The sequence below is a fragment of the Mastigoproctus giganteus genome, chromosome 12 (assembly GCF_048544385.1).
Source record: "Mastigoproctus giganteus isolate SK-2022 chromosome 12, ASM4854438v1, whole genome shotgun sequence".
In the NCBI taxonomy this organism is placed as follows: domain Eukaryota; kingdom Metazoa; phylum Arthropoda; class Arachnida; order Uropygi; family Thelyphonidae; genus Mastigoproctus; species Mastigoproctus giganteus.
The window spans coordinates 170,063,521-170,090,407 of record NC_143586.1 but is presented as its reverse complement, the minus strand read 5'-3'; the positions used below and the strand labels follow the sequence as shown (position 1 = coordinate 170,090,407).

General features: G+C 34.9%; 1 protein-coding gene across 1 annotated transcript in view; it reads right to left on the bottom strand.

Annotated features, from left to right (window-relative positions):
• Positions 1-26,887, bottom strand: part of Abcd3 (ATP binding cassette subfamily D member Pmp70) — a 461,674-nt gene that overhangs the window by 366,229 nt on the left and 68,558 nt on the right. Inside the window, exons 5-6 of the mRNA XM_090386468.1 lie at positions 19,935-20,023; positions 12,881-12,950 (exon numbers count right to left, since the gene is read on the bottom strand). Of these exons, the coding sequence (XP_090242594.1) occupies positions 12,881-12,950; positions 19,935-20,023 (159 nt within the window). The remainder of the gene's footprint in view (positions 1-12,880; positions 12,951-19,934; positions 20,024-26,887) is intronic.

Sequence of the window (26,887 nt, the reverse complement as noted above, 5' to 3'; positions counted from 1 at the left end):
TTTATTACTATTGCAGATATAAGCAATCCTTAGACATTGCGATAAAATTATATTAGCATGCACTGATTTTGATATATTAGATTTCCAATTTGTAAGGCTGACTACGTTAAAATTAAATGCATCTCTTTTATTATATATGTTTACGTCTATATTATTATTATGGAATATTTCTATATGAAGATCCAGATAATTTGCTATAGTATCGGAACAACTATTAGTTTTTTCCAATACAAGTTCTACTGGATATAATTTACTGTAATCCTGGACAAAATGTGGACAATTAAAAACACATATATCATCTACGTATCTATATATAAGTAGGTTATCTTGGAATTCTCTTTCTGTATAATGTAGATAAAGGTTTGCGATTATGCTTGATGCTGGACTTCCCATAGGGGTGCCAGTCACTTGTAGGTATAACGATGTTCCGTCATATACATAATTATTAAAGATGCATAATTTTATTAGAGAATCCCAATAGGTTAAATCAACCTTTATGGCATTTTTATTTTCTAAATATAGTTTCTGGAGGACGACTTTTAAGTTATCAAGATTAATGCTCGTAAATAGACTGTTAAAGTTAAATGTTTGTATTTGATGAATATTGTTATTTTTTAGAGCATTTATAATAGGTAAGTTATTATTTATTATAATAGTTTTATTTAAGTTATTTAATATAATTTTAAGTAACTTTTCTAACGTTTTTCCGGGAAATTTAGCATAACTATCTCTACATGATGTTATGAATCTAAAAGCAATCGGTGTTTTATGAAATTTGGGGTATGCCATATATAAATGGATATTTTAGGTTATTATACTTTAACTTTAATTTTTTATGCAATGCAATTAATTTTTTGATTATTATATTAGAGGAAGATGTTATCTGTTTATATGTATGGCTAGACTGTAGTTCATTTTTTAAAATTTCTATATAATATGATTTACATATGATTGCATAATTACAAGCAGCTTTGTCAACGGGAGTAATTACAAAATGTTCATGTATATCTTTGAGCTGCCTATTTATTAATTTGGTATTGTATAGATTATCCTGTATGAATTTCAATTGATTATATTTGCTAGATATGATATTAAGCATTGTAAATAACCACATGTGGTATGCTTCAACCGGTATGTTATGGTTGTATGCTGATCTTATGCAGTATTTAAGTAAATCTAGATATAACAATTTTTTAAAGTTAGATTTATTAATAGGTAAATTAGGTCGAAATTTAAAACCCAGTGATAAAATATCTCTAAGTTCGGGATATGGGATTATATCTAAATTGCCAGTTATAATGTGATTATGGATAGGATCCACGTATTTATGAAATGAAGGTTTGTGGCAAACACAAGTATCCTGTCCGATGTTAATATTGTGAAGGTTTGTAGCTATTGTTTTATAGTTATACGCTTTAAGACCAAATGGTCTAGAATATCTAAATCTGATATTAATATGTAAGTTATTAATAGGCAGCAAGTCATTACGTAAATTAATAGTTTTATGTATATCTAAATCATCCATTAATTTATTTTGAAAGTATAAGATGAGGACAGAGTTTTCCGGCTGCTTGCTAACATTCAAAATATGAAATCTGAATTGGACAATGTCTGATATGATGTGCATAAGATGAGAAGATACAAAGACGTAATCATTGGTTTTTCTATTTAGTGCTTTGAGTACACTAAGTTTAATACTGAAAAGTGTGTTGTGTATTTTACTAATATTTATAGGATCCGTGTCCCACATTTTGAATAAATCTATGAAGTCTCCTAGATGTTCTCGGTTGCTTTTATATGTGTTGGATTTACTATATTTCCTACTGCGATTATATTTACGAAGTTTGGCAATTTGAAACATATTATAAAGGCAAATATCTTTTAAATTATTCGTCATATATTTTTGATTAAATTTATTATTTAGACCGTATGGATATAGTGTTTTATATTGTAACATGCTAATATCTTCTTGCAATAATCTTTCATTTGCGTTATTAATTACGTTAAGTATTGAAATGAAAATATTACCAAAAGTATGTTTTTGGAAATGTCTGAATTCAATATCATGTTCCAGATTACCTGTTTTCTTGCTGGATTTGTTATTATAAGTTTTAATATCGGAACGATGAAGGTTCATTCTAATATTTAGTTTATTGCTAGTTTGACCAATATATTTAACATTGCAAGTACGACATGTGATCATATATATGACGTTATTCATTTTACAGAATATATGTGAATTCGTATTAATTGTAGCATGATTTGGATGCATATAGGGGCAAGTAAGACATAATTTGTTGTTACAAGGTTGAAATTTAAGAGATGGTGATCGGATATTAGTGCCAGAAGCATTATATGCTAAACTGCTCTGTAAAGTGTGTGATATTTGTGTATGTGTCGATGTATTAACTTGGTTAGGATTACTATCCAGGGCAACAATAGTATCCTCGGTCACTTTTATCCTACTCTGCCGATGTAGTATATTATTATTATTATATTTAAGTGACATAATAAGAGCAAAGTTAATATAAAATAAAGTAAAAGCAAAGTTAATATAAAATAAAATATAAAATAAAATCAAGGTGCGCAATCATAAATCCATGAAGGTAAAATTAAGAAGGATCGATGCAGTTAAGAAAATAGAAAAAGAAAAAGAAATATTATTTTGACGACTATTACATTATGTCCTAGATACAGTCAATATGTAGTATGTATTATATATTTAATCTTATTTTAATCATTAAATTACGTTCTCTGTCGGGTCAACGATGATTAATATATGCTTACTTTTATATTTTACTTATATTTCTTACCTTTGATTCAAATATTTCTAAATTTTCTTAATTTTATTATCATCTTTCGATTTATTTATATTTAATTTACATTCGGCCTATACTGGTTTATATTTGGTTTAGATTTTAATTACTTAGCATATATTGATCATCACAGAAACAGAGAACCTCTTGTCGTTTTTTGCCTTCATTCTGGGTGGTTGGCCCCAGTTGAAGTCATCTAGATTGTCGGTAAAAAGCGATAATTTTTTTTTTTTTTTTTTTTTTAGGTCCCTGATGGTATTATTATTGGATTGATTTGCTTATTCTAATGGTTCTTTATATTACCCTTAATATATATATATACACACACGTCTTTAAACACCTGCATTATAACTTGAAATAAATTTACCTACTTTTTTTTCTAATTTTTAATATGAACATGCAGGGACTTAAACAAGCATTTTTTATTGTAAGCAATTTCATTTCACCGCGAGAGCGAGAGAGAGAGAGAGAGCGAGCCAGCGAGAGAGCGAGAGTTAATTTTCATATATCTATTCCCCCCCCCCCCCCACACACACTCCATAAGATTGATAAGCAGAAGCAATGAGCACACATTTTACTGCAAGCAAATGCGTGTGAACTGCCTGTGTTAGCTATGGAAAGAATACATTTGTATTTATCTCTTATTTTCACTACTGAAAGGAAAAGAAAAAAAATGTTTTTATTTTCATGAAAGAAAGATAATAAATTTTATTATCATCTTTATTCATGGCATGGGTCAGCTTTTGCTATGTCATGCCTGCCATTCTCATATCACACATATTAACCCCTGTCAATAAGGCAGAGGATCTCACGGTAAAACAGTTAATTACTAAATCTTAAAAATTGTACAAATTTATATAATAATACTATTTTAAATAATATAACGTATTGCATTACACCACGTGGCTGTCAATCCCCTACTTCATCAGGGGCTTTGAGTGGATTGACAGCCCTTTTTGATGTAATGCCTCATACTTACTCATTTCTGTCTGTACCTATACCAGTTTTGCCAATTTTGCTATTTTAGTTTACATTTTCTTTTATTTTTAGGTTAATTTTCTTAAATTTTTTATTATTTATTTTCATAATTTCTTTTACTTTTAGGTTAATTTTCTTAAATATTATTTATTTTCATAATTTCTTAATTTTTATTTATTTAAATATTATTAGTTAGTTTATTTTTTATCGATCTCTTCAGCAAACTGTGATAGAGTACACAAAGCCCAACGGGTAAGTATCCGATATTGTGAAGTTTCTACTTACTGTTGTTGTCCAGAGGAGGTCGTAGAATAAAAAGGGAGAATTCCTGCCTTCTATTTGTTTTATAGTCAGTGAAGTTTTTACAGCGCAGTCGCACTTGCGTTACCCTGTATCGTGATGGTGCATTAGCCTCAGGCCCCGATTTCTAAGCTAATGTTTGCAGTGGAGGTTGGTTGCTGGGTTGTTGATTGTCTGTTAGCCTTATGTGAAATATGTTAACATGTGGAATTAATTTTTATTTACAATTGTATTTACCTTAGTTTTACATGTTTTTTTTTTTTTTTTACATTTGCTTTTTTGCCTTACCTAGGACTGTGCCGGTACCGGTTTTCTAAGGCGTAACAGCACATATTTGTCCATAGGTAAGGCTATAATACATATATACAGCCTCTTCTTACTAGGTGATGTTTTCTGTGGGTGGGGGGTTGGGGTGGAGGGGGTGTTAAATTTGGCCAAAGGGTTCGCTCAGACGAGGCTCGTTGTCTGACTGCACTATAACACTTTGGCGAAATTTAACCCCCCCAAACCCCCCACCCACAAAAAACATCACCTAGTAAGAGGTTGTATACAGTGAAACTTCTCCTAACGGACACCTCTCTTTAACGGACATTTTCAAATCAAATTCCCCAACTCTCCTCTATTGGTTTTAATGCGTTTTCAGCTTCTGTCGTCTAGCGGACATTCTCTGTAATGGAAGCGGACAGGCAATCTGCACTGTTTCGTTTAGATTAACACTTAATTTGATCTCCCAATAACGGACAGCGGGCGAGCTCACGGCCCTTTTTCTAGGAACGTTTCTTCCACGTATTGCCTCAATCGTGTGTTTATTTTCTATTTCCGATTCTCTGAATTTTATCAAGGTTTATGTCGCAGTTCTAAACCCTTTTTCAAGAATTTTAAGGCACATGTAAAACTTCTGATGAATTCGGTGTGTGCAGGGGGAGGAATTTTGTTGGCCTTTCGTCTTTTGAGTTTGAGTTTTCAGTTTTGTTCAGTGTCGTTTGAAGTGCACAATGTCTTCTCGTAAACATTTAACTTTAAAAGATAAAGTCGAACTCATTAATGCGTATGATCGGCAAAAAAGTGTTCGCAATCTCGCTGCAAAATTCAAAATCGGGAAGACGCAGGTAAGCGACATCCTAAAGGAAAAAAAATGAACTGCTCAAACAATTTTGGCAACACGTAAATGATCAGGTTCAAAAATCATTCCCGAAAACTGTTGGACTTCAAATTGACAATGTTACGTATGAGTGGTTTTGTCGCGCACGTGCTAAAAAAATTCCCATTAATGGGCCTATAATTAGGGAAAAGGCTTTGGAGGTTGCAAAATCTATGGGATAAATGAGTTCAAAGCTTCTGTGGGATGGCTAGACAAGTTCAAAACTCGGCATAAAATTTCTTGGAAAACCGTAAGTGATGAAGGTGGATCTGTTGATACTGGGGCCGTCAAATTGGAAGATTTATTTCGTGATTTTGAAGCTAAGGATATTTATAACTGTGACGAAACAGGGTTGTTTTTTAAAGCTCTTCCTGAAAAAACAATGAGTCTAAAAAACAAAAAGTGCCAGGGCGGAAAAATTTCTAAGGAACGCTTGACTGTACTATTGTGTACAAATATGCTGGGAGACTTTGAACAACCTCTTGTTATAAGAAAACCACAAAATCCTCGTTGTTTCAAGGGCATAAAGTTGAATCTTTTGAATGTTGACTGGAAGTCTAATAAAAAAGCGTGGATGACACGAGATATCATGAGCGAATGGATAAGTCACTTTAACCAAAACATGATTCGTCAAAACAGAAAAATTATTCTTTTCATGGATAATGCTGCATCTCACCCGCACATTGAATTGTATCATTCAAATCGTTTTTCTGCCACCAAACACATCTGCAGAGTGTCAGCCCTTGGATCAAGGGATAATAAAAAATTTTAAACTTCACTACAGAAAATGTGTTTTAAGACATTGCAAACATGAACGATGTAACATGTGCGAGTGACCTTGCAAAGACACTCAGCATCCTAGATGCGATTCAATGGATTTCCTCTTCAGTAAACGCAATTAGAAAACAAACTGTCGTGAACTGTTTTGTAAAGTCTGGCTTCTCAAATGCAAAAATTGAAGTTGTGAACAGCAATGTGGAGCACCAAGAAGAACAAGAACTTCAACATCTATTGATAATGTACGATACTTCCGCTACAAGTGACCCTGGCTACAAAGATATAGACTCGAACCTCACTACAGAAGATGGTGCTCTAGATATCAACGACATTATCATCGATATTTTTCAAGAAGTTCCTCATGAGGATGGAGAAATGGAAGGAGGTCATTCTGTCGAAGAACATATTAACGACGAACCACCGATGAAAATAGAAGAAGCGCTCATACAAATCAATCGTTTAAAAATGTTTTTCGCCGCTGAAGAAGATACTGAAGGACTTTCGATGGTTTCTTCACTCCAAACAAATGTTGAAAACAAAATTATCAGCCGGAAGAAGGTGCAGAAAAAAATAAGTGATTACTGTATGTATTTTTCTTAAGATAAAGTCATAATATGCATAGCACAATTGTATGTATATTATTTACAAAAATATTGTGCAAAATCTGTATATATTTTAATTTAATTTTACATTAAACGTTTAACGATTTTTCTTTCTTTCTTTTTTTTTTTCCTCCCTCAGACTTCTTATTAGCGGACACTTCTCTCTAATGGACACATTTTCGTTCCCCATGGCTGTCCGTTAAAGGGAAGTTTCACTGTATATGTATACAGCCTTACCTATGGGCAAATATGTGCTGTTACGCCTTAGAAAACCGGTACCGGCACAGTCCTAGGTAAGGCAAAAAAGCAAATGTAAAAAAAAAAAAAACAACACAATTGTAAATAAAAATTAATTCCACATGTTAACATATTTCATATAAAGCTAACAGACGATCAACAACCCAGCAACCAACCTCCACTGCAAACATTAGCTTAGAAATTGGGGCCTGAGGCTAATGCACCATCACGATACAGGGTAACGCAAGTGCGACTGCGCTGTAAAAACTTCACTGACTATAAAACAAATAGAAGGCAGGAATTCTCCCTTTTTATTCTACGACCTCCCCTGGACAACAACAGTAAGTAGAAACTTCACAATATCGGATGCTTACCCGTTGGGCTTTGTGTACTCTATCACAGTTTGCTGAAGAGATCGATAAAAAATAAACTAACTAATAATATTTAAATAAATAAAAATTAAGAAATTATGAAAATAAATAATATTTAAGAAAATTAACCTAAAAGTAAAAGAAATTATGAAAATAAATAATAAAAAATTTAAGAAAATTAACCTAAAAATAAAAGAAAATGTAAACTAAAATAGCAAAATTGGCAAAACTAAGTATGAGGCATTACATGAAAAAGGGCTGTCAATCCACTCAAAGCCCCCGATGAAGTAGGGGATTGACAGCCACGTGGTGTAATGCAATACGTTATATTATTTAAAATAGTATTATTATATAAATTTGTACAGTTTTTAAGATTTAGTATTATTATATAAATTTGTACAGATATTAAGATTTAATAATTATCTTGCTACAGATAAAAATGTTATGAAAAGTCATTATCATTTGGCATTACACTTCTTAATTTAAAATGCATAGGCCATAAGGAATGAAGATAACCTAAACTAGGCTAAATTGATTACACAAATCAATGTAAAAAATTGATTTGTGTTCATAATTTAATTATGAACACTAATACTTATATGAAAAACACCAATAAACGGTAACAATCTACAATTAAACTAAAACAAGTAGAAACATATATATATATATATAAATGAAAGAAAAATTAAGGAATTAATTAATATTAATAAAGGAAAAAAATTAATAAAGAAAATAATGAAATGAAATAATTAATGAAAGAAAATAGCAAGGCAAATATCAGAGACAGCATAATTGTATATCCTCTGCATGTTGCTTGTTGTATAAAACTAAAATGAAAAAATATAAAAATAAAGCCAGTAGTATGTCAAACCAGTAGAGTGAAAATAGGTTAAGCTAAAGATAAAAAATCAAACCAGTGGGGAGGAGGAGAAAAGCAACCAAGACTAAAGGTATTGTAGAAGCAACATTCCAAATATAATTTAGAAAGTCTAAAATGAGAAATAAATTTGGATAACCAATTAAATTTCGAATACCAATTAAATGAATTTAACGGCACTCCCCCTGATGGGCACCAGGTCCAAACTGCATGAAATATCACTAATGATAGAGACAGAAACTAAACTACAATACAAAATAAAATAAACAAAATAAACTGGCCATTATGCTCCATCTCATCAGAAGACCACAAGGCCAATAATGGTCAGAGAATCAGTGCATTTTGAACGCTATACAAATCGTAGCAAAGGCAAGCAGATTGAAAGATCAGCTCAGCCCTCGTCCGATCAATGGGATGAACTGCCAATGCAGAGGATTTGAATAACGGTGGTCCTTATGAAGTGAAAAATATAAAATAGGACATATACCTGATGGGCACCAGGTCCAAACTGCATGAAATATCACTAATGATAGAGACAGAAACTAAACTACAATACAAAATAAAATAAACAAAATAAACTGGCCATTATGCTCCATCTCATCAGAAGACCACAAGGCCAATAATGGTCTGAGAATCAGTGCATTTTGAACGCTATACAAATCGTAGCAAAGGCAAGCAGATTGAAAGATCAGCTCAGCCCTCGTCCGATCAATGGGATGAACTGCCAATGCAGAGGATTTGAATAACGGTGGTCCTTATGAAGTGAAAAATATAAAATAGGACATATACGAGCACTCACATGGATAAACCACACCACTGACAAAATTAAGGTTGAACCAGATTACATAGCCAAATATTAGACTATAGAGGGCAGGTATGGGTGCAGCTTTAGCATATCATCCCACTACTACCATGTAAGATGGTAGTAGATGGTAGTTTTGCAGTAATGAAAGAAAAATTAAAGGAAATGAAAATTAATGAAAGAAATAAAAATTAATAAAGGAAATGAAAATTAATGAAAGAAATAAAAATTAATGAAAGAAAATAATAGATAGTAAGGCAATAAATAGTTATTCAAAAAATAGTTTTGAATAACTATTCAAAAATAGTTATTCAAATCCTCCTGCATTGGCAGTTCAATCCATTGATCGGATTAGGGTTGATCATTTGATCGGCTCGCCTTTGCAGCAATTTGTCTAACGTTTGAAATGCAGCGATTCCCTGATCATTATTAGCCTCATGGTGCTCCGACAAGATGGGGCATAACGGCCAGTCAATTTTTGTTTATTTTATTTTATATTGTAGTTAGTTTCTGTCTCTATCATTAGTGATATTTCATGCAATTTGGACTTGGTGCCCATCGGGAAGGGGAGGTGGTTATCATTAAATTCATTTAATTGGTCTTCAAAATTTATTTCTCATTTAGACTTTCTAAACTACATTTGGAGTGTTGCTTCTACAATACCTTTAGTCTTGGTTACCTTTCTTCCACCACCCCCCCCCCACTGGTTTGATTTTTTTATGTTTAATTTAACCTATTTTACCATACTACTGGCTTAATTTTTATTTTTTCATTTCTCACACAGAGAGAGAGAGAGAGAGAGAGAGAGAGAGAGAGAGAGAGAGAGAGAGAGAGAGAGAGATTCAGGAGGAATAGTAAATATTTTAGGAGGTTATAGTATCGATTATTCTGAGTAAAAAAGTTCATGTAAACATGTGCCCAATTCTCAACGGATACGGAGATGCAGCTATTTGAAACTGGCACACATAGCTCTCTGAATCAGATGTGACCAAGAAGTAGTTATAACCCGATGCTGTTTGGCGTTAGAAGTGTTGTTAAGAATGTTGCACATCTTCACACATGCTGAATATGCCGATATGGTGTTTGTCTACGATTTTTGTGGTGGAAGTGCTACTGCTATTTGTAGAGAATATCGTCGACAGTTTCCTAATTGCAGAATACCAGATTCAAGAGCGTTTATACCAAACTACATGAGACTGGTACAGTTCCCAGCACTTATATTTCTTCTGAACTTGCAAATGAACAAAAGTGGACGAAAAGGAACACATTCTTCAGTCAGCAGAATACAGTGCTATCATTAGCACACAAAGAATTTCTACACATATCGGTGTTCCACAGATAAGAGTATGGTGAACATTACACGAGCACGGCTTGTATCCATTTCACATACAGCGGGTGCAACACCATCAACCAGGAAACTATGCCCAGCGCTTGGAATTTTGTTGGTGAGTAAATGCTAATCACCAATTAATTCCATTAATATTGTTCAGCAATGAAGCTACTTTCACCTGTGACAGTATCAACAACACCCATAACTCTCATAGGTGATCCACATGCCACTGTAGAAACAAATTTTCAATGCTACTTCTCTTTAAACATGTGGTGCAGTATCATCAACAATGTTGATTGGGACTGTTGTGTTACAAAATCATCTTACAGGACCTATTTACCTAGAATTTCTGCAAAACGAACTTCCACTACTATTGGAGGATGTTCCTTTGGTTACAAGGATTAGTACTTTCAGCATGACGGAGTTCCTGCACATTATACCCATCTGGTGATACAATATCTAAATCGAATCTTCTCTGAACGATGGATCGGCCACGATGGTCCCGTTCATTGGCACCAAGGTCTCCAAGACCGCACTCTGTTAGATTTTTGTTTGTGGGATGGATGAAAAGTGCAGTAACAAAGAAAAGGGGAATACAACAGACAAATTGCTCACTAGCATTTTGGATACTGCTGCCCTCATAAAGGAATGCCAAGATAACCTCAGAAGAACAACACATCATATTACCACAAGAGTTGCAAAGTGCGTTGAGATTGGCGGTGGGATTTTCGAACATTTATTGTGAACTGTAAAAAATTTGTCAATTATTTGTGTTTTGTATCATTCAAAAAGTCAATAAATACAAACAACAAGTCATTTATTGTTCTTTAATAGCTTTGTGCATGCCGGTTCCAAACAGATGTATTTATTTTTGTTGTTATTTGTTTTTTTTTTTTTTTTTTTTAGGAGCATTAGCAACTAAGGCCATATTGCTCCGGGGATATGCGGTGGTCATTCCCTGACCTTTCTGCATCCTCCATATTTGGTGGTCATGGGCTCGAACCCCTGTCTAATCAAGAAGCATGTGCTATGCGCTGCTGCTCCTGCCCACCTGGCTACGGAGGCACCTACAGATGCCGTATCCATTGAGAATTGGACATGGATATATGAACTTTTTTACTCAGAATAATCGATACTATAACCTCCAAAATATTTACTATTCCTCCTGAATCACCCTGTATATCAAGCAGGCTTGAAAGAAATCATAATTACTGCAAGGCAAAGATACAGCATGGAGTGGCACATAAAGGTGCATCATAAGAAAGTCCATTAATACATTCACTTCTGTTTTAAGAGTTGCATTATATAATAGAACAATATTACTTTTCACTAGACTAATATAGACCACAAATCCCATAATCTAATTCCAATTTGAATACTTCCAAATAACATACAGTTCTGCATCTTCGAAATAAGAGATACTACTAAATTCAGAAGTATTGCATGTATTGCATTGAGCTTGGGTAACAAGCTCAATGCAATACATAAAAACAGGATCTTCCAGCATTTAAGTAAAAAAACATAGATGAAAAAAAATGCTGCAAAAGTCAGTTATTACCAGTAAAGGAAACTTGAATATGCATACTATTAAATAGCACTCTTAAAATAAGCTTAACCCTTTTGATGATAATTCTGTTGGATTAAGGGCAAATTCAAATTTAGTAGAGAGCTGTCAAAAAACATTTAAATTTCCTGAAGCCACAGACCTGGATTTTTATTACATAGATTATTTCTCTAATGATGTAAAGAAATTTGCTAAATAATCTAACTGTAGTTAAAATTTATAGAGATAAGGACTGGTCTTTTTATATCACAATAGTGTTTTTACATCTTTTTCATGTTTTCTTGTCCATCTTTAATAGTTTTTAATTTATTTTATTGCTACTATATTATTATTGCTATCAAACCACTGCTCTGCCTTGGTTTATTTTGGTGAGAATTACAATAAATTGGAATAATAAACTATCATATTTTGGTGCAACTCTGCTTGCTGATACAACCACATGGGTAAGTTGCAATCATTTCACAATGAGTGTTCTGGGCACATTATTCTTTATGTTTTTGAGTCAAGAAGATAGATGCAAGTAAGAACATTCTAGTTATCTCTTTTTCTAGCATGAGTAGGACTAATGGCATTGCAGACAGCATAGTTTTTAGTTGTAAATTACTGAGAAATGTACATAGATTAATACTGAAATATATGATTTCATTATTCTAAATTACTATAAAGTTCGGTTAAATCCACAACAAAACAATTTAGTTATTGCAAGAGGCATTTTTTAAAAATAACTATTTACCCATGTTTGAAAATATGCCCTTCTATCACTAATATTAGAATATATTATTATTTTACGTAAATGACATATACACCTTATTTGTATATATAAGGTGGGAACAAGATGGTTTATGTAGACCATGGCCTAACATAAAATAACTTCAATCACAGGAGTGACCAAAGATCCAAAAAATATTTGAAAATTTCAAGTGTAATGAATAATGCCCTTGCACTCTTTTCATATTATGCAACTCACAAACATTTCAACATCATTTTAAATTATGTTCAAGTTGTTTTAAATTTATATATTCAATTATTATTTTACATTATTATTTAAAAGAAAGATGAACATCATGAATTGAAGTTCTACTTACCATTGGCATTGCAAATATAAATGATTCCAGAGATTTGCGAAATAATTTTACATCTCTGCTGATAATAGCTCTGGAAAAAGGAGGAGACAAGAAGTTCTAGGCAATATGATATATATATATATACATTAGAAGTAAAAATACTTTACATGCCAATTAATGATTACATGAAACTATTTTCAAAATCAGAAAAAAAAAAAAAGAAGTGCTATCTGGAAAAGTTTAGTTATAAAAGTAAAACGATATGTTCGTAGTGGGTGCATCACTACTCCTAGCCATTTAAATTATAATATATCTAAATTACCACTCTTATACCAAGTGGAGTTTTAATATATTTTATTTAGGTGTTACCTAAACTAATATATACATTAAGTAACGTTTCGGGTATCTTGCCGATACCCATCATCAGACCTTGCTGTTGGGAGACAAAATAACTTATATTTTACATTGAGCAGATCTAAATAATAATAAACTAATATGTATTTTCATATTATCAATTCGAATTTATAGAAAATAGATGAAAAGTTCTAGTTTATAATAACAAATTAGGCAATTAGCATATCTAAGTTATGATTACGATCTAAAGGAACAATTCTATGTTACAGTTAAGTTACAATGAGCTATTTTCAGTTGCAATTACAGTTAACCTATTTTTAATTAAATAAATAAACTTCTTACCTGTTGACCAATTCCTCCTACCGGACGCTCAGACCTAAATGGGCAAGAGGCTCAGTCAGCAATACATTTTTATAGGTAAGGTATTCATATAGTTAGCCAATAAGAATAGTGCTGGTTGCCTATCCTGAATCCAAGGTGCTTGTGTGGTGACCTTTGTTCTCTTGCTCTGGTTCCGGGTTGCGGTGTTGACCTTTGCTCATCAGGTGTGTAGGCTGTTTCTGGGGTCTGGAAGGGAGTGTATGCTGTGTGCTCCTCTGATTGATTCGTATCTTTTTCTTTCCTGGAACCTTATTTCTTCACTTATTTTTTCTTTAAAGAGATGAATATACTGTGGGTTGAAATCAACCCCTCGTTTTTTTATTGATTGCTAAGGATCCAAATAATTTGATAAGAAAGGTTTCTTTAAATTTTCTTCTGTTATACCGTATTTGTGGAAAGAATGCTTGTGTTATGGAAATTCCAGGTGTCACCACATTGGAAGGCATGGAGAGCTGTGTCAGATTATTGTATTCTGCCATATACAACATTTTTTTTGTGCTCGTTTATTCTACATTGTAGGTGTCTGTATGATTCCCTTATACATATATACTACCACATCCACACAATCTTATATATAGGACCTCTAGGATTATCTGGTAGTTGGACTGTAGTTTTATGATCTGTTTGATGGAGGCTGAACTTTTGTAAAAGGTGAAGATCGTGGATCCAAGGATTTCTTGACTTCCTTGGCCATTTTAGAGCTGATTGAAGGTATGTACGGTATACGTATGAAAGTGCTTCTGTCGATGCTAGGTTGTGGTTGTTTAATGGACTTGGAGGTGTCTGTGATAACGTTATTGATGACGTGGATTGGATATCTATTCTTTAAGGAAACCCTGGTTATTGTATGAAGTAATGCAGAATCATCTAGACAGGAGTGCATGTATACTTCAGTCATAGCATGTATTTGTTAAGAGGAGATCTTGTCTGACCAATTTGATTGGACATTATGATGCAGAGACAAAGTGGATGCAAAAATTACTTTGATATCACATACTTGAATTTCAAGAAAGCTTTTAATACTTTTGCACATAAAAGACTGCTGTAAAAGTTGGGGCAGTGTGGCATTAAGGAAAAGTTACTGCTATGGATAAACAGATAGTTGAGCAGGAGAAGACAGAGTGGCTAATGAAGGACACTGCTCTTCATGGACTAACATTATCAGTGGAATCCCACAGGGTTCGGTGCTTGGGCCCATTCAATGACATTGATTAGGGTATATCAAGGCTTAATGTCTAAATTTGCAGATGATATGAATATCATCATTCTTCTCTTTCTTGGTGATTCCCTTCTCTCTCTCTCTCTCTCTCTCTCTCTCTCTCTCTCTCAGGATAACTCGGGAATTTTTTTGGCTGGTGCAGCATAAGCCTCAGGCTTCCTTGCACCATATGGCTAATAATAATCAGCAGAGTGATTAATGAACAGTAATAAAGACATGCTGCTACAACAAGATCTAGAAAAATTAGGCAAATGGCCTCAGAATGGCAACTGAAGTTTAACATTGGCAAATGCAATGTACTGAATATGGGTTGCAGTAATTCCAAAATGACTGACGTGTTTCAAGATTTGGACGGATAGAGCAAATTCAATGCTGATGGCTTTCTTCCTCTTGATCAGCCTATACACAAAGGGGCATAAATTCAAATTGAGGAAAGATAGTTCCAGGATAGATATGCAGAGGTTGCATTCAGCTAGCAGGATTGTTGAAACAAACTTCCATCTGTTGTTGGTAGGTAGATTGAATAGATTTGAAGAACTAGACAAACTATTGGCAGGGATGAAAGAAGCGATGTGGAACAGTTTTTTTTTGCTGATGCTGTATAAGCTTGCTCTTTCTTGCAATATTTACTGCTACTAATACTAACATATTTATGAGAAGTGAGTTGGAGAGTGAGCAAAAATCAAGATGTGTCAGGGCCTCTGAAAAATAGTTGCAACATTGGCTCTGCATAATCAGTATTCAGCAGCGAATTTCTGAGAAATCTAAGTATATGTCAATCCAGTTCCTTTTTTGAATGTGTCACATTATCCAATCAGATTGGTCGGACAAGGCCTCCTCTTAGCAAATCCATGCTGAAACTGAGTATAAATGCATTCCTATGTAGAAGGTCCTGCATTACTTCTTTAACCGGTAATGCTATTATTTTCCCTGCAACAGAAGTTAAGCTAACAGGTCTGTAATTACTCATGTCACCCTTTGTGAAATGGAGATACATTCATCTCCAGTCCATAGCAATCTATTCTGAATCAAAGGACACTCTCATAATTATGGCTAAAGGTTTGCTGAACTCCTTTGCTAACTCTCTTAATATAATTGGATAGCTCTTGTCCCCTCCAATGGTGCCTTAGTGGTAGCAGTAATGGCAAATGATGCAAGAAAGCAAGATTGTATAGCATCATTCGAAGGGAAAAAACCAAACAGTTTACCCATCAATATCCTCCAAGAATTTTTGTCACATTCTCTCTTAAATTTATTCAACCCATAAATTTAAGAGAGAATGTGACAAAAATCCATCCACTTCCACAATCAACCACCCACTAGTTGAAAGCAAACTTCTGCACATTTATCTTGCAACTATCCTTCCTCAACTTGCCGTCTCATGTGTGGTCTCAAAAATGGAAAAATACCATTAACATTCAGCTTATTCAATCCATTTAAGACTTTAAGCATCTCAATAAGATCGCCCTATGGGGGTGCCTGTTCTCGAGACACTGCAATTTGCAGAACTAAAGCCTTTCTAAATAAGAGCACCCTTTTGTTCCCTTCGCCAATCTGATTGCCCTTCTCTGCACCTGCCACCAACAGATCTACATCCTTCTTAAAAGTGAAGCCTCCCGACCTGTATACAGTACTAAAGATGCAGACTAACCATGGCCTTATACAAAGGGATAATACCTCCTTATTCCTGCTAGCAAAGTTTCTGTATATCACTGACAAAACTCCATGAGCTGTCCTGGCAGCATATCTGCACTGCTCAGAGAATTTCATATATGAGAGCACTATTACCCCAGGTCTTTTTCATTCTCCACCACCCTGAGTTTATTACTACAAAGTCGATAAGTTACTCTGGGTTTACTGCTACCCATGTGCATTTGTCAAACTTCAACTGACATTTCGAGGCCCATTGTTTCCATCAACCCAATTTTCCTAGATCTTGTTGCAGTAGCTCACCCTGATGACTGTCGTTAACCACTCTGCCAACCTTTGCATCACCTGCAAACTTAGACATTAAGCCTGATATACCTTCATCAATATCATTGATAAATATTGAAAACAATGGACGCAGCACTGAACCCTGGGGAACTCCACTAATAAATTAGTCCACGAAGAGAGTTGCCCACTGATAACCACTCTATCTTCTTACACTTAACTATCCCTTTATCTATAGCAGTAACTTGCCCTTAATGGCACACTGCTCCAGCTTGTACAGCAGTCTTATGTGCAACAGTATCAAAAGCCTCTTTTTACATTGTGTCAAAAATTTCTCTTCCACTTTCCTTTTGGTTATCACAAAATCATTCAGTTTCCTGCTAGAATCTGATACACTTTTGGCATCCCCATTGCTAAAAAATTTGTCATGTGTGATGTAGACACAAAATACCTATTCAGTTTGTCAGCTACTTTGGCTGACTCATCAATGGTTAAACCAATCATATCTAGGGAACCAACGTGACTGACCCTCTTCTTTCTAGTGTTTAAGTAAAGAAGTTTTTGCTTTTTTTCTTTACATTCTTTGCCAGAGACTCCTCAATCTGGCTTAGCTTGCCTAATCACCTTGTGACTGATTACAAACTAGTTTATATTTACTGTAGGCTTCCGTGTAACCTGATAATTTATGTGGCAGAGAATAAAAATGCATCCATGCATTTTTCTTCTCTGCTACAAGTCTCATTAGTTCAGCTGACATCCATTTAGGTCTAAGCCTTGAACAGTATTTCTAGGTTACAATGGAAAGCCTAGAAGCATCTATGATTAATTCCTTGAATGCTTCCCATTTAGAAAATTGCTGTTGGTAACTTCATCAGTTGGTTCACTGAATGGAATTTAAAAACTGTCTGCAACCTTTGTAGTTACCTTTATGAAATCAAAAACCCTTCCCTTTACCCTTGATAGTAGTTATGTCTTTAAGTAACTCCCACATCACTACACTGTGTATCATTGTCATCCAGTGGTTTTTTAACTGCAGATTCTTAATGTAGGAAGAATCACTGAAAACAGTCATCTGTTTGTTATTTGTTATTTGGTTTGTAGGAGCATTAGCAACTAAGGCCATATTGCTCCGGGGATATGCGGTGGTCATTCCCAGACCTTTCCGCATCCTCCGTATTTGGTGGTCACAGGCTCGAACCCTGGTCTAATCAAGAAGCGTGTGCTACGCACTGCTGCTCCTGCCCACCTGGCTACGGAGGCGCCTACAGTCATCTGATAAATCCATGAAAGTCTTGCTAGTTAGTGTGTGAACAACCAACCGACAAGTTCCAGTGAATATCCGGAAAGTTAAAATCTTCCATTATAAGACATTCTGATTTATTGGCCCACTTTATTTCTCTGTATAGCCATTATTTACACTGATGACAGCCTTTAGTCATCAGATTAACTTTACTGTACTCATAGCAGCGTTGTACATGCAAGTATATGTGCACCTGTTTTTCTCTTAGTAACCCTCAGCTTTGATTAATAAAAAAAGTATACATTTCAATAACTGTTTAAAGATACTGTAAAAGCTTTAACTGAAATATGCAAACACTGATGATAGTCATCAGATTTATTTCAGTTCACTGCATGGAATTTAAAAACTGTCTGCAACCTTTGTAGTTACCTTTATGAAATCAAAAGCCCTTCCCTTTACCCTTGACAGTAGTTATGTCTTTAAGTAAATCCCACATCACTACACTGTGTATCATTGTCATCCAGTGGTTTTTTTAACTGAAGATTCTTAATGTAGGAAGAATCATTGAAAACAGTCACCTGACACTGTAAAAGCTTTAACTGAAATATGCAGGATGGCGATAATTAACCTATTGTTCAATAATTCGCCTATTGGCAGAATGCATTCATGTTTGGTAGATATGATTGGAAGAATGTACAATGTAATTTATGCATTTAAAAAAGTGTAGTTTCAAAAGTCACCACAGGAGTATACAAGTAGTTGATTATCTGCAAATGAGAATTATCTAGTATAATGAGTAGCTGCTTGTGGCTTTTTTAGTAATTTGTGGGACTTATGCTTTCACCCATAGTATGTGGTCCTTTAATGACAAGGTAGTTCTGACATTAAAAGACTATACACTACTGCTGAAACCTGTTTTACCATAACAACAGTAATACACCAACAATATCAAGAGATATCAATACAAGAGTTTACCATATGAAAGGACTGCCTTTCACATCATTTTAGCCTGTCTCATGACACGACTTATATTGCATAACAATTTCAGCTATTATGACCATGCTTAGCAACCTTTCTATAGCAAACTATAAACTGAACGAAATCTGCACTATGATCTTTATCAGAATCAGAACCACAAAAGATGGCCACAGAATACAATATAGATAAATCAAATTCTATAAGCTTCATCTATCCTACTGCACTCACCTTAAGTTGTTGCATGGCATTTAGTGAAGAATTTATCACTCATATCTTTTAAAGGAATCCACGTAACAAGCCATGCACAATATGTCTTGCAAATGTCAAATTACTCATTACCATTTGGTTGTGGCCAACTGAGTTATTCCAGCTCTCAAGGCAACAACAGTGTGAATGGAAGATGGCACTCTTTACATATCAGATCCCAAGCCAAGCAGCTGATTCAAAAATGTCCTCCATGGCAGTTTCACTGCTTGTCACTCATTTATAAAGGGCTGAGTTCATATTCTATCAGAAGAATTCATAAAAGCCTCTTGACTGGGGCAAAACTGCAGTTGGCTGATCTCAGGCACACATGCACACACACAGAGAAAGTTTCCCCATTAGTTGCTATAGGTTTTTCAGCAGCCAGCAACAACATACAAATCAGCTTGTGAACACACACTTCTACAAACATACTGCACCAGTATATTATGACCTAAGGTCGATATGCTACTAAACCAAAAACAGCTTTGCAAACATTCCAACAATAAAAGGATTATTAATTGTTGCACTAAAGGGAAATTATATTTGTACTGCATTTGATAATTATTTATATTTGGTACATGGTAATTATTTGTATTTGATAGGTACCCTCTGGAATGTACCAACCAAACAAATAATTGCACTAGATTTGTTTCCTCTGTAAATTAACATTAATTACAATTTTGCACAACAAACAATACAAGAAATTTTACAAATATTACATTTACCTCTCAATAACAGTACCATTCTGTATCATCCAGATGTCACATAACGTTCTTCCAACCAGTGCAGCTGCAACCAAAATGAGGTAAGCTGACTGAAAAATGAAAGTAGGTCTTCTACAGGCTCTATAAATTTTTAAGTCTAAAATTAACTCTGTTGTAACTCCCACTATATGAAACACATACACACACACACACACACAGTTCACAAGAATTACAATACAAATACTTACTAAGCTTACAGCTCTCTCTCAAAAATAACAAATTCAGATTAAAAATACAAAAGTTAATTTTTGCAGTAATGTGCAAAAATAATGAATTTTATTTAATTACAGAAATAATTAAACAGTCCTTCTACCACATCAAAATTATTTTGATGTGGTAGAAGGACTGTTTAACAATAAGGCAAAATAAAAACCCGAGGATAATTTATGATTCAAGAGCAATATTTCTAAACCTGCGGTCCATTTCAACAAAAAATAATTTTAAAAATAAGCTTAAGAAGCAAGATATCATGAAAGGAAAAATCACAGTAGTTTATATCAACTTATATCAATAAGTTTAGATATAAGATGACAGACATTGGATTATAAATAAATTTCAGTTAGGGCTCAAAAAGTTATATTCTTTAAATGTATTAAAAATTTTCAATATACAGCTTTTCGGGTTTACAACATTTATAACTTTATAGACTTTTTTTTTTTTTTGTTTCCCACAATATCTGTAATGTATATCAGGGGTTCTCAAAAGGGTCACAAAATTTTTGAATTCTGCTTTTGGTCTTAAATCCTAGTGGTTTTTGTTTATTTCAAATTAAACTGTTGTAAGTTTAATTAGAAGAGAAAAAAGTTGTACGGTTCTATCATTGTTTTTATATTCATTCCATGCTGAAATCTAACCCAAATGAAATTATCAGTTTTATTCATGGGGATAGAGCAGTTCTGCAGTATCAAAGTTTGAGAACTACTGCTATATATGAATATATGATTTATAAGTGAATTCCACAAACTTTCTTGAAGTTTAGGTGGACAACATTATTAAAAAGATGAGAAACACTATTCAAGAAGTCTGAGCAGAAGGAAACAAATTTAAAATTCCCACATATTATAAGATTATACAGAGAACTATTGTAAACACTTACAGCACATTTTTATAAATGCCCTATAAAGGAAAGGAAACCATGTTATAAATTCTTTTTAGAATAGTGTTTCTCATACATAGTTCTAGAACACTAAACAGGAGAAAGCTAATTTATTCTAATAAAATTTCGATACACTGTGTACCATTTAACACTTATAACATTTATGGGATAGCTGGCAACCTTATATATCAGCTATTTATTTGCACATTTTCATAATGTCCCATTCATGTCAAGCTTATAGTCTTTTAAACATGTCTGCCAGAGCCAATTCAAGTGCACCGTATCACAATCGCATTAGTGACAATTTGACGAATTGCAGCCTTTAAAGTAAAATCCATCTACATTTTGCATAAAAACAACTTCAAAGCACGATGCAGAAACACATAATATACTATACTGACTGGAACTTGTGGATTGGTCACTCGCACACTAGTAAGACTTTTGTGGATTTATTGGATGATTATTTCCTACAGCAGCATGTTCGAGAGGCAACTAGAGAGGGTAATACTCGATCTGGTTATCAGCAGTGATCATTCATGTATTAAGAATTTGCAGATAAAGGAACCACTAGGGGGCAGTGATCACAATGTATTGATGTGGGATTTACTTAAAGATATAATTACAATCAGGGGTAAAGGAAAGGGTTTATGCTTCCGTAAAGGTGACTACAGTGGTCAGACAGTTTTTAAATTCTATACAGTGGGATCAACTGATGATATTACTAACAGCAAATTCTAAGTGGGAAGCATTCAAGAAATTAATTGTGGAAGCTACTAAAAGTTACATACCTATTAACAAATATTGTTTAAGGTTTAGGCCTAAATGGTTGTCAAATGAACTAATAAGACTCGTGGGAGAGAAGAAAAATGCATGGGATGCATATAAATTATCAGGTAGTAGTAGTAGTGGCATGTGTGCAAGAAAGCAAGTGTATGAGCTTATGCAGCATCAACCAAAGAAAAAAAAAAAAAAAAACACACCATTCCCTCCAAATGCCTGTCCAGTTCCTCCATAAATTTATTTAACCTGTCAACTTCCACAATGACAGATGGAAGTTTGTTCCAGCAATTAACCACCCACTGGCTAAAGGCAAATTTCCGCACATCTATTCTACATCTGTCTTTTCGTAATTTGAATTTGTGCCCCCTTAAGTTCATAATCTGAACAAGTGGAAGGATCCCATCAGAATTCAGCGTGCTCAACCCATTCAAGGCCTTACACACCTCAATCAGATCACCGCCCAGGTGCCTAGTCTCCAGCCACTGCAATTTGCAGAACTTAAGCCTCTCTTGGTAAGAAGATCCCTTCATTCCCCTCACCAATCTTGTTGCCCTTCTCTGTAAACGCTCAAGAAAATCTACATCCTTCCTAAAATAAGGCCTCCAGACCTGTACGCAGTACCAAAGGCGTGGCCTGACCATTGCCTTATACAGAGGGATAATCACCTCCTTCTCCCTGCTAGCAAAATTCCTATATATCATTGACAAAACCCCATGACCTGCCCTGGCAGCCTGTCTGGATTGCTCAGAAAACTTCATATCTGACTGCACAATTACTCCCAGGTCTTTTTCATTTTCTACCACCTTAAGTGTAGTACCACACAGTTGGTACGTTTCTCTGGGGTTACTTCTACCCACATGCAGTACTTTGCATTTGTCAAGGTTAAACTTCAGTTGCCACTTCTTAGCCCATCTGCCCAAATTATCTAGATCCTGTTGCAGTAGTACACTGCCATTTCTGTCATTAACAACCCTGCCAACCTTTGTATCATCTGCAAACTTCGACATTAAGCCTGATATACCTTCATCAATATCATTGATAAATAAACAAAACAACAGTGGACCTAACACCGAACCCTGTGGGACTCCACTAATAACATTAGTCCAAGAAGAGCAGCACCCATTGATTACCACCCTCTGTCTTCTCCCACTTAACAATCCTTTTATCCATTGTAGCAACTTACCCTTAATACCATTCTGCTCCAATTTGTACAATAGTCTTCCATGCGCAACAGTGTCAAAAGCTTTCCTGAAATCCAAATATATGATATCAAAATTATTTTTTGCATCCAGTTCCTTTGTAACCACATCATAATATCCTATCAAATTTGTCAGACAAGAGTTTCCCTTAACAAACCCATGCTGTGTCTGAATTATTGCTGCAGTCTTGTCTAGATGATCCTGCAATGCATCTTTAACCAGTGACTCCATTATTTTACCCAGAACAGAAGTTAAACTAACTGAAGGTGACACAGAAGCCTATGGCAGATATAAACTAGTCTGTAATCAAGTCATAAAGGAGGTTTGGCAGGCAAAGGGAGATTACGAGAAATCTTTGGCAAAGGATGCTAAGAAAAATAGCAAGGATTTCTTTAATTATATAAACTCTAAAAGGAAGGGGATGAATCTGATTGGTCCACTTGATATCAATGGTTCAACTGTTGATGATCCTGCTCAGATAGCAAACAAACTGAATGAGTACTTTGCATCTACATTCACACATGAGGAGTTATTAAGGTTTGAAAATGCCAGATGGTTATCAAATTGTAGTAGGCTGCTTAATGATTTTGTAATAACTGAGAACAAAGTGGAGGAGAAATTGTTGAAGTTAAACATAAGAAAGGCAGCTGGGTAGGATGGGATCTATCCAGTTATATTAAAGGAGGCAGCAAAGGAAGTAAGCAAACCATTAGCCATAATTATGAGAGCATCCTTGGACTCAGGGGAGGTCCCCACGGACAGGAGATGTGCAAATGTATCCCCAATTCACAGAGGGGGATCGAAGGGTGACACGAGTAATTCCAGACCAGTTAGTTTAACTGTTCCGGGTAAAATAATGGAGTCACTGGTTAAAGATACATTGCAGGATCATTTAGACAAGACTGCAGCAATAATTGAGACACAGCATGGGTTTGTTAAGGGAAAGTCTTGTCTGACAAATTTGATAGGATATTATGATGTGGTTACAAAGGAACTGGATGGAAAAAATAATTTTGATATCATATACTTGGATTTCAAGAAAAGTTTTTGACACTGTTGCGCATGGAAGACTACTGTACAAATTGGAGCAGAATGGTATTAAGGGTAAGTTGCTACAATGGATAAAAGGACGGTTGAGTGGGAGAAGACAGAGGGTGGTAATCAATGGGTGCTACTCTTCATGGACTAATGTTATTAGTGGAGTCCCACAGGGTTCGGTGTTGGGTCCACTGTTGTTTTGTATACTTATCAATGATACTGATGAAGGTATATCAGGCTTAGTGTTGAAGTTTGCAGATGATACAAAGGGTGGCAGGGTTGTTAATGACAGTAATAGCAGTGTGCTACTGCAACAGGATCTAGAAAATTTGGGCAGATGGGCTGAGAAGTGGCAACTGAAGTTTAACATTGACAAATGCGAAGTACTGCATATGTGTAGAAGTAACCCCACTGAAACGTACCAACTGTGTGGTACTATACTTAAGGTGGTAGAAAATGAAAAAGACCTGGGAGTAATTGTGCAGTCAGATATGAAGTTTTCTGAGCAAAGCAGTCAGGCGGCCATGGGATTTTGTCAATAATACACAGTAATTTTGCTAGCAGGGAAAAGGAGGTGATTGTCCCTCTGTATAAGGCAATGGTCAGGCCACGCCTTGAGTACTGCGTACAGGTCTGGAGGGCTCATTTTAGGAAGGATGTAGATTTACATGAGCGTGTACAGAGAAGGGCAACAAGATTGGTGAGGGGATTGAAGGGATCCTTTTACCAAGAGAGGCTTATGTTCTGCAAATTGCAGCGGCTGGAGACTAGGCACCTGCGAGGTGATCTGATTGAGGTGTATAAGGCCTTGAATGGGTTGAGCAACCTGAATTCTGATGGGATTCTTCCACTTGTTCAGACTGAATCTATGTGGGTATAAATTCAAATTGAGGAAAGACAGATGTAGAATAGATGTGCGGAAATTTGCCTTTAGCCAGCGGGTGGTTAATTGCTGGAACAAACTTCCATCTGTCATTGTGGAAGTTGACAGGTGAAATAAATTTAAGGAGGAACTGGAGAAACATTTAGAGGGAATTTTGTAAATTTTTTTTATTTTTTTTGGCTGATGCTGCATAAGCTCATACACTTGCTTTCTTGCATCACATGCCACTACTACTACTATATCCACATTACTGATACAAACTAATAATTATCTAACTTTGTAAACAATGAGCTAAATGTCATATTATATTCATCTACTAAAATTCCTCTTAAAATGCATTCGTGTTCTGAGATTGCTTTCCAAATATCAAAAACTAGCTTATTAGTATTAGCCATACAGTGCAAAGAAGCTACAGATTTTTTCAACACTGGGCAAAAATTAAAATAATAATAAATAAAATATAAATTTTGCCTTTAGTCAGGAGATAGTTGATTGGTGGAAGAGACTTACATCTTTTGTTTTGGAAGTTGATAGCCTAAATAAATTTAAGGCTGAGTTGGACAGGTATTTGGAACGAACAAAGGGGTGGAAATGGGAGCGGGTTTTTTTGGCTGATGCTGCATAAGCTTGCTTTCTTGCGTCGTATGCCTCTACTAATGCTAATGTTAAATGCTAAAAAAAAAAGAAAATAAACTACTGTACTTCTCTCCTTATGCAGGTAAATATCCAGCTGAACTTTGAATTTATCCAAGGAGGTAACTTCCAGTAATAACATCTCATTGGCTAAAAGAAAATTTCCTACCATCCAGTCTAAACCTCTTTTCCTGTAATTTGAATTTATGGCCTCCAGAAAGAAAATTTCCTACCATCCAGTCTAAACCTCTTTTCCTGTAATTTGAATTTATGGCCTCCAGTTCTGGAATCATTTATAACAGCAAAAATTTCACCTTCATTAATTTTAGATCTCAAGTCCCTCAAAAAGTGTCTGATTTCCAAAAGCTGTAGCCCACATATTGAGACTTCTGCAAGAGATGAAACACATCTGTCACAGATCACACCTGCATTTCTCGTTATGTTCCTTCGTTCCTTAATAACTGGCATTTATGGTCCAATCCAAACAAATTTAGTGTACCTATGGTTTTCAACCTTAAAACAAAAATGAAAGAGAGTTTGTTATACACCATGCTGAAAGAAGCAGAAAGCATTAATTCCACCTAAGATCACTTTCCATTTTAGTGAAAATTCAGCACATGTATATTTTAAAGTTTCACTGCCATTAGCAAGTGTTTGTAGCAATAGTCAGTTTATTTTAATATACCATAAACAATTGTAGAAACCATATGAGAAGCTGAAAACATTAAACATTCCAAGGAACTATAGCCAAATTATCCAGACAAACAACAAAACAAAGCTTTCACTACAGTCTTGAACTTTCCATTTTAGGCTTCTCGGAAATGGAAAGGGCAAGAATCTGCTGGTTTCTCAGCATGAGAGTATGTGTTTAACATGAGAGTATGTTTGTTATGTCTGCTAGAGGCAGAAGTTGCTGATATTATAAAACAATTATCATCTTTTAAGGGCACAACAGGTGACTGCTACAAATGTTCTTACTAATGATGTTAAGCATAGGCAAACTGAGGCTTTACTTAACAATTATGAGGTGATATTAAGAAAATGAACTGGTCAGGCTAAATTTGAAAGTGTCTGGAATTTTGCCGAGGCATGACAGGAGGGAGTTCCTGATGGAAGCCTTGCCAATCAGTTCAAGCCTGGAGAGATTATGCAAAGCTCATGGGGCAGAATTATTCTCGGCACGGTCAGTGCTTGTTAACAGAAGAGGCTGTTTTCATAGAAATGGGATATACTTGCCGCGAAGAGGTGCAAGGATATCTGCTGATTTTATCAAGGCAGTGTTAGA